The sequence below is a fragment of the Sus scrofa genome, chromosome 5 (assembly GCF_000003025.6).
Source record: "Sus scrofa isolate TJ Tabasco breed Duroc chromosome 5, Sscrofa11.1, whole genome shotgun sequence".
NCBI lineage: Eukaryota > Metazoa > Chordata > Mammalia > Artiodactyla > Suidae > Sus > Sus scrofa.
The window spans coordinates 62,859,240-62,868,343 of NC_010447.5; the positions used below are offsets into that span (position 1 = coordinate 62,859,240).

The window sequence follows — 9,104 nt, forward strand, 5'->3', positions numbered from 1 at the left end:
GCTGTATCTGCAGCATATGAAAGTTCCCAGGCTAGGAGTTGAATTGGAGCCTATGCCACAGCCACAGCAACACCAGATTGGAGCCGAGTCTGCAAACTACACTGCAGCTCACAGCAATGCGGGATCCTTAACCGACTGAGCGAGGCCAGGGATGAAACCCACATCCTCATGGATCCTAGTTGGGTTCATAATCCTCTAAACCACAGTGGGAACTCCCCCTAAATATGTTTAAAAGAGTGGATAAAGATCGTTAAAAATCTTCACACTTTTTAGTTAGCTATCTTTATAATATGAACCAACAGATTCAAAAATTTGTTCTTGGAGTTCCCATCCTGGCTCAGTGGAAACGTATCTGCCTATCATATGTGAGGATGCAGGTTGGATCCCCGGCCTGGTGAGCTATGGTGTAGGTCACGGACGAGGCTCGGTCCCAAGTTGCTGTAGCTGTGGTGTAGGCCGGCAGCTGCAGCTCTAATTAGACCCCTAGCCTGGGAACCTCCATATGCCTCGGGTACGGCCCTAGAAAAGACAAAATAAAAAAGGCGTAGTTGGTTTTCATAGTTTGAGTGCTAGGCAGTTTTCTTAAGTATTTTATGTTATATATTAACCCTAACCAGCAAACTTATGCTGCTTTTTTTTTCCCCGTCTTTTTGCCATTTCTACACAGCTCACAGCAACACTGGATCCTTAACCCACTGAGCAAGGCCAGGGATGAACCCGTGTCCTCATGGATGCTACTACGATGATGTTTCCATTGAACCACGACGGCATCTCTGAAAACTACATCTAAAGGGCACTCAAGGACAAGTAAAATGTACTTTGTTCACACAAGTTCTTGGATTACAAGCTAGATCTCATATGCTTGTAAATTTAACATGTTTGCAACAGAAACTTGCAAGTTTAACCAAACTTCAAGACCACCCTCCATGCATCCCTGCTGCAGATCACGACTGACAGATAGTTTTTTTAAGGGCCACACCCACGACAAATGGAAGTTGCTAGGCTAGGTCAGATCTGAGCTACAGCTGCCTGCCTATACCCCAGACACAGCAATTTGGGATCTGAGCCTCGTCTACAACCTAGCCACAGTTCAGGGCAATGCCAGATCCTTAACCCACTGAGCAGGGTCAGAGATGGAATCTCTATCCTAAGGGACACTAGTTCATTACCGCTGAGCCACAACAGGAACTCGAGGATAGAGTTCTAAGTAGAATAACTCGTGAAGAACTGCTTTGGGGGATATTACTTTATAACCCAACTTTTGGACTTATCTGCAATTTGTTTGCCCAGTCCTCTAGGTATGGACTGCTTCTGCTTCCACGGCATTCTGAACACCACAGGTTCTTTGTTCCTTACTACCTTTTTTTTTTTTTGTCTTTTGTCTTTTTGTTGTTGTTGTTGTTGCTATTTCTTGGGCCGCTCCCGCGGCATATGGAGGTTCCCAGGCTAGGGGTCTAATCGGAGCTGTAGCCACCGGCCTACGCCAGAGCCACAGCAACGTGGGATCCGAGCCGCGTCTGCAACCTACACCACAGCTCACGGCAACGCCGGATCATTAACCCACTGAGCAAGGCCAGGGATCGAACCTGCAACCTCATGGTTCCTAGTCAGATTCGTTAACCACTGCGCCATGACGGGAACTCCATGAATGCCTCTTAATGCCCCCCCTTACTACCTTTTAAGAATGGCTTTATTTCTTCACCCCAGGTCTCCAGCTGCTTTGCTTAGTAACCCAAGTCATTAATATCTTTTTATTATATTTAATTTGTTGGCCCCACCCAGCACATGTAGAAGATCTCCCCCCCATTGAACCCGCACTAAGGCAGTGACAACATCAAATCCTTAACCAGCTGAGCCACCAGGGGACTCCCGTAACTAAACATAATTGGAATGCTAATCTCTTGTCCCCCACAAAGAAATCCAGGTCTGGGTACATGAAAGAAAAAACTGAAATAAAACACCAAAGGACTGTGTCTTCCATTAGTATTATATTATATATCATTATCATTCTTTCAGTTCCCTCCAATCAATAACCTCTTCAGTTCCCTTCTGCCTCCCTCCATTTTTGACATCTCTTCCAGGAGGTTAATATGTGCCAAGATCTGTGCCCTTGTTTTCTAACCTTACCCAAATGGTTCAACTTCCTTCCCAACAGGACAGCCTTACCAGAAATGAGCATGACAGAAATTTACATGCTGGAAATGTAATAGGGTTACGTATTGTTTATTTAATACACAGCTAGCAAAAATAAGTAAAATAAGAACAATAATTTTATTTAAAGATACTCAAATCTCTCAGGTTTTAATAAGATCATCCTCTATATACAATATATTTGCTACTGAAAATTAGAACAGTATATCAACATTTTTTCTAACAATGCAATAGCTGCTCTAATAATGTTCTAGCCAAACTACCCAACATTTTCTTTAGATTCCTTCCACACAAATTAATTTGCTTCACATTCTTGATACTGGGTTTCATCTTCTAGACTTGGGGCTGCCAAAAGAGGCAAAACCTGAGACGAAATAGTGCTTCTTTGTGTCAAATCAAAGTGGGACTAAAGTACAGTCAAGTCATTCAAATGCATCCTACATAGATTCCTCATAGTAACCTGTATTAAGGAGGTAGAAAAAGAGATGCAGGAAAAAAGGTATCACAGAACTTACTAGGTTATCTAAATATTGGTACACAATCTTTCCTAAGTTGCTTCATGATCATTCTACAATTACAAGTGAGAAAAAAATAGTACAAGAACGAGGTTGTGGGCTCAACCTACTCAGCCTTGGAATTACTGTCATCACCGTCATCCTAATTACTGTCGTAATTATTTTCATAATTATCCTCAGCAGGATCTCTATTATACAGGCAATAAGTACAGGTGCACCGAAATCGCTGCTCTCCTGATTTTGTCTGCAAAAAAGAATGAAACGAATTAGTTAATAATTGAAAGTAAAAAGCTAATTGTACACCAAAGAGATATTCATGACCCTTGAGTCTAATATTGGTTGCTAGCATAGCCTTTGGAATATGGAATACTAAAAAGTCAAAGAGTTCCCTTGTGGTGCAACAGATTAAGGAGCCATGTCATCACTGCAGTGGCTCAGGTCGCTGCGGGGGTGAGGGTTCAGTCTCTGGCCTGGCAACTTTCACATGCCATGGGCATGGCCAAAAAAATAAAAACCAAAAAAAAAAAGGGTTTTTTCCTTATGCTTTCCAAATGAGACAGGTTGGGGGGGGTGGGGGGATGAACTGGGGGGATGGGATGGAAATCCTATAAAATTGGATGTGATGGTCATTTTATAAGTATAAACGTAATAAATTCATTGAGTAATAAAAAAATGAAAAAAAAATGGGGATTTTTTGGTGGATGCCATGTGACAGGACTGAAATGCATGGCTGCCAAGCAATGCCAGATTGTCATTTTGTAATGGTAACAGCTGCTAATTTTCAGTCAATAAATAATATATTCCTGGCCAACACAGGGAATATAGCCGATATTGTATAAGAACTATAAGTATAAACTTTCAAAAATTGTGAATTATATTACCCTGTCATACATATCACTTATAACATTGTACATCTGCTATACTTTAACTGAAAAGAGGGGAAAGGGAGTTCCCATCGTGGCGCAGTGGTTAACGAATCGGACTAGGAACCATGAGGTTGCAGGTTCAATCCCTGGCCTCGCTCAGTGGGTTAGGGATCCGTCGTTGCCATGAGCTGTGGTCTAGATTGCAGATGTGGCTGAACCCCGCATTGCTGTGGCTCTGTCATAGGCCGGCGGCTACAGCTCAGATTGGATCCCTAGCCTGGGAACCTCCATATGCCGTGGGTGCGACCCTAGAAAAGACAAAAAAATTAAAAAAAAAAAAAAGAGAGAGAAGAGGAGAAGGGAGTTCCCATTGTGGCATGGGGAAACAAATCCAAATAGAATCCATGAGGATGCAGGTTCCATCTCTGGCCTCACTCCGTGGGTTGAGGATCCAACATTGCTGTGAGTTGTGGTACAGGTCACAGACGCAGCTTGGATCCTGCATTGCTGTGGGATGGGCTGGCAGCTACAGCTCTGATTCGACCCCTAGCCTAGGAAGAAAAGAGAAAGAAAGAAAGAAAGAAAGAAAGAAAGAAAGAAAGAAAGAAAGAAAGAAAGAAAGAAAGAAAGAAAGAAAGAAAGAAAGAAAGAAAGAAAGAGAAAGAAGGGAAAGGAAAGAAGGAAGGAAGGAAGGAAGCAGGCAGGCAGCCAAGAGAGAGGAAAGCAAAAGAAAGAACGGAAGAAAAAAAAAGAGGGCAAATGTATGTATCCCTTGTGTCAGTCTTCTGGGTGCCTTGATGTGAGACACTCAACCAGCTGCTGAGCACTCTGTGCTCTGGTGTTTGGCCTCTTACTGTACAGTATTGAGCATCATGTTTCTGGCAGCACAACACCAAGAGTGAAGCTTAAGGGAAACTGAAGACTTCGGTGAGAGTCACATGTCAATGTAGGTTCATCCCTGTAACCCAGCAGAAACTGGGAGATGTTGACAGCGGAGGAGGCTGGGAATGTGTGGGATCAGGAAGTATATGTAAACTCTGTCCTTTCTGTTCAATTCTTTTACTTTTTGGGCCACACCCGAGATCTGTGGAAGTTCCTGGGCCAGAAACCCAACTGGCACCACAGCAGAGACCCGAGCCACTGCAGGGACAACACCGGATCCTTCACCTGCTGTGCCAAAAGAGAATTCCCTCTCTGTCAATTTTGCTGGAGACCTAAAACTGCTTAAGAATATATTAAAAAGCACAAATATGAACTGATGGCTCCTAATTTCCTGGACATTCAGAAAACCCAAGCCTATTGGCCTTTCCGCCTGCCCCCCAAAACCAGATACCCACCCACTTTGCCCATGGCGAATTGCATCTCAGGTTATATGAGGGCCCCCTACCCCTCAGAGTGGGGCAGTGCTGCCTACCCAGAGCACAAGAACTCACCTGAGTTTTGCCATAGCGGTTTTTGAAATACCGAATCATCCATTCCATCCTTTCTCTCCGAACACTTAACAACGTCCTCACCCCTTTCCTCCTAGGAATGATGCCTTCACCAAGTCTCCGGCCAGTTGGTTGAGGTGGGATGCCTTCACCAAGCCTCCGGATAGTCGGTTGAGGTCGATTTTCTGATTTTATGGATAGAAATTTTGTCCTTGGGTTGAGAGTCAAGTTACTGAGGTTCTGTATTAACACATCATAGACAGGTTGAGAAGCAGCTGAAAGAAAAAGGTCAAGATGCATTAGGGCAGAGTTCATGTGGTGGCTCCCAGGTTAAGAACACAATGCTGTCTCCCTGTAGGTAAGGGTTCAATCCCTGGTCTTGCCCAGAGGGTTAAGGATCTGGCGATGCTGCAAACTGGGGTGGAGGTCACAGATGGAACTCAGATCCTGTGTTGCCCTGGCTGTGGTGTAGGCTGACAGCTGCATCTCTGATTCAATCCCTGGCCCGGTAATTTCCATATGCCTCGGGTGCAGCCATAGAAAAGGAAACAAAAGGAGTTCCCATTGTGGCTCAGTGGCAATGAACCCAACTAGTATCAGTGAGGATGAGGGTTCCATCCCTGGCCCTGCTCTGTGGGTTAAGGATCCAGCGTTGCTGTGAGCTGTGATGTAGATCGCAGACAAGGCTCAGATCCTGCATTGCTGTGGCTGTGGAGTAGGCCAGCAGCTGCAGCTCTGATCTGACTCCTAGTCTGGGAACTTCCATATGTTGCAGGTGTGGCCTTAAAAAAGAAAAAAAAAAAAAAAAAAAAGCGACGGAAGACACATTAGGGTGAATCTCAACATCCAGAAATCACTTATCTCATGCTCAGGCTAGGTCTACTCCCAAGCAGCTGAATAATGGACAATGGGAAATCTCTCAGGGTAAAGATCACAGATACCATGGGCATTAACGAGCATGCTGCAAGGCTCAAGAATCCAGGGAGTTCCCTGGTGGCTCAGGTAGTTAAGGATCTGGTGCTGTCACTGCTGTGGCATGGGTTCCAAGACTGGTACAGCCAAAAAATAAGTAAATAAAATAAAATAAAGCATTATCATAAATCAAGATGTTTCAGTGGACCTAGGTCCACAGTTCACCTTTATAACAATTAGAAACAAAACTGTCAAAAAAAAAAAAAAAAAAAAAAGACTAGGTCAATGAAACGGACAAAGAAATATCAAATATAACAGTCTCTTTGCAAATCCCTATCCTTAATTGAAGCAGAACTAGTAAATCAAAGTGGCTGTTACTCTCACCAGTTTTACCCAGCCTTTTCATGCTGTTAGATCTTTGCACTCAGGTCTAGTATTTTGGGAAATCAACCATTCGTTCTTGCCTCTTCCCACCCATCTGAACCCAGGCTTCTATACTCAAGATGCAGAGGAGGCAAAGCACAGAATAGATGCCAGCTTCCTAGCTGCCTAGAGGGTAGTTGGTTGATCATCTGCTGCTGATACCACCCTACCCCACTCATCCCTGCCCAAGTCCAAGGAATAAGGTTTCACACCCAGTGGGTATATCTGCAAGGCCAAACTTGGCGGCTACAAGGACTTTAGCCATAGGAAGAACCCAGCAAGGCGAGTTCCTGTTGTGGCTCAGCAGTAGCAAAACTTCTAGTATCCATGAGGACGTGGGTTTGATTCTTCACATCATTCTGTGGGTTAAGGATCTGGCATTGCTGTGAGCTGTGGTGTAGGCCGGCAGCTGTAGCTCCGATTCGACCCCTAAGCCTGGGAACTTTCATATGCTGCAAGTGCAGCCCTAAAGACAAAAACAAACAAACAAAAAACACACTGCAAGGCTAGCTTCTAGGCCTCCAGTGCACATCCTACTGATTTACATTACAAAGCATATCCACTGGCTTTTATAAACCAGTCCCTTCTATTAGTTTTCTCTGAAAACCACTTGCTGTTAATAAACATTTCTACAGAGTCAATTTAGCTGGAAAGCCGATCCCAGAAATGTTGGTGAGATTAAGAAAAAAAAATCTTTTAGGGCTACACCCTAAAAATGGGTGGTTCCCATTCTTTATATAGAGGTTCCGCGGCTTCGGGGTCCAATTGGAGCTACAGCTGTCAGCCTACACCACAGCGATATCAATCAGATCCAGACTGTGCCTGTGACCTATACCACAGCTCACGGCAACTCCAGGGCCTTAACCCCCTGATCAAGGCCAGGGATCCAACCTGAAACCTCATGGTTCCTAGCTGGACTCCTTCCTGCTGTGCCATGACAGGAACTCCAAGAAAATTTTGTTAAACCATGAGGTTGCATGTTCCATCCTTGGCCTCACTCAGTGGGCTAAGGATCTGGCGTTGCCATGAGCTGTGGTGTATGTTGCAGACGCAGCTCAGATCTGGTGTTGCTGTGGTTGTGGTGTAGACCAGCAGCTACAGCTCTGATTAGACCCCGAGCCTGGAAACTTTCATATGCCTCTGGTGCAGCCCTCAAAAAGACAAAAGACCAAAAAAAAAAAAAAAAAAGGAAGAAAGAAAGAAAGAAAGAAAAAGAATTTAGGGTTTTTTTTTGGTTACACCCACACCATGCAGATGTTCCTGGGCTGTGGATCAAATCTGTGCCACAGAAGTGGTCCAAACCACAGCAGTCACAGAGCTGAAACTTTAAAACAGCTGGGCCACCAGGGATCTCCTATTCAGTTCCTTTTACAATAACTGACATATACTGCTGATGGAAATACTGACTTCAAGGAGTTCCTGTTTTGGCTACTGTTAAAGCTCAGGGGAAACAAACCCGACTAGTATCCATGAAGATGTGGGTTCGATTTCTGGCCTGGCATTGCTGTAGCGTAGGCCAGCAGCTGCAGCTTGGTTTCAACCCCTAGCTTGGGAACTTCCATACGCCACGGTTGAGGCCCTAAAAAGCCAAAAAAAAAAATAAATAAATAAAGGAAGACGACTCTGACTGCAACAGCTTGGGTCAGTACAGAAGTGCAGGCTTCATCCCCAGTGGGTTAAAGGATCTGACGTCGCCACAGCTGTGGTGTAGGTCCCAGCTGTGCTCAGTTTCAGAACCTGGTCTGGGAACTTCCATGTGCCATGGTAGAAAAATAAAGGAAAAAGAAAAAAGAAGGGAAGGAAAAGAAAAGGAAAGGGAAAGCAAAGAGAAAGAAAAAAATGGTTTCTTGGTTCGCATAATGCAAGTAATATAAATGTACTCCTGAGCCTAGAAGGCAGACACCCTTCCCCACTTTTCTCCTCTCTTCCTGTTTTGTTTTTCAGGAGGGCCCTACTACACTCCCTGGCCCTCCCCTGCTCTGAAGAGGTTTGCTTCACTGCATTTCTCTTCAGAAGACTGGATGAAGTCAGCAGAAGAAAATGGAAGGCAGGAGTTCCCGTGGTGGCGCAGTGGTTAACGAATCCGACTAGGAACCATGAGGTTTCGGGTTCGATCCCTGCCCTTGCTCAGTGGGTTAAGGATCTGGTGTAGGTTGCAGACGCGGCTCGGATCCCGCGTTGCTGTGGCCTGGTGTAGGCTGGTGGCTACAGCTCCGATTGGACCCCTAGCCTGGAAACCTCCATATGCTGTGGGAGCGGCCCAAGATATAGCAAAAAGACAAAAAAAAAAAGAAAATGGAAGGCAACCTTTCACTTTCCTGAACCCCCTGTAGCCACATCAGGCTTACCCGGCGTTTCCTGGGAATTTTCCTCAACGAACATTTGAGAATCCTGAGTCCGGGTTGGATTAACATCCGATGAATCCATTGGGAGTCTAGCCACAGCCAGGAGCTCCTTCCTCTTTGGGTTCCACTGGAAGCTGATCCTTTAGATTCTCAAATTGCTACAAAAGTAGCCTTGAAGAACTGTATCGACCAGAAAGGGGAAGACAAACCCAACCTAAGAGTCAAGGTCCCATTGCCTCCCACAAACAAACAGTCCTCAGCCAGCCTATTTTAATGTAAATGACCACTGGGTAAAGAGATTAAGGTGAGTGGGTGTAGTCCTATTAGTGGACTAATAGGATAATTCCCATCTGCTCTGCATTAAAATAATCATGCCCTCTGTCAAATAGCCTGGACATTTTATAAAGTCTCTGTGGTTCTGTCTTCCTGAAGTTGCCTTAAAAATCTGTTCTTCCCAAAGTC

The 9,104-nt window shown here is 44.7% G+C and overlaps 1 protein-coding gene across 1 annotated transcript; it reads right to left on the minus strand.

The window, feature by feature from the left end:
- DPPA3 (developmental pluripotency associated 3) lies at nucleotides 2,253–8,892 on the minus strand. The gene is made up of 3 exons (XM_021093127.1): nucleotides 8,646–8,892; nucleotides 4,966–5,237; nucleotides 2,253–2,910 (listed from the first exon to the last, which is right to left on the minus strand). The coding sequence occupies exons 1-3, from the start codon at nucleotides 8,722–8,724 to the stop codon at nucleotides 2,809–2,811; spliced, it is 453 nt and encodes a 150-aa protein (XP_020948786.1). The 5' UTR covers nucleotides 8,725–8,892; the 3' UTR covers nucleotides 2,253–2,808.

Bases quoted from the DNA above. Each gene is read 5' to 3' on its own strand.
- DPPA3 (XM_021093127.1), bottom strand. From the start codon at position 8,724: ATGGATTCATCGGATGTTAATCCAACCCGGACTCAGGATTCTCAAATG. The intron at 5,238-8,645 runs GTAAGCCTGATG...TTTTTCTTTCAG, and splicing joins AAATTCCCAGGAAACGCCGG to CTGCTTCTCAACCTGTCTAT. The intron at 2,911-4,965 runs GTGAGTTCTTGT...TCTTTTTTGCAG, and splicing joins ACCGCTATGGCAAAACTCAG to ACAAAATCAGGAGAGCAGCG.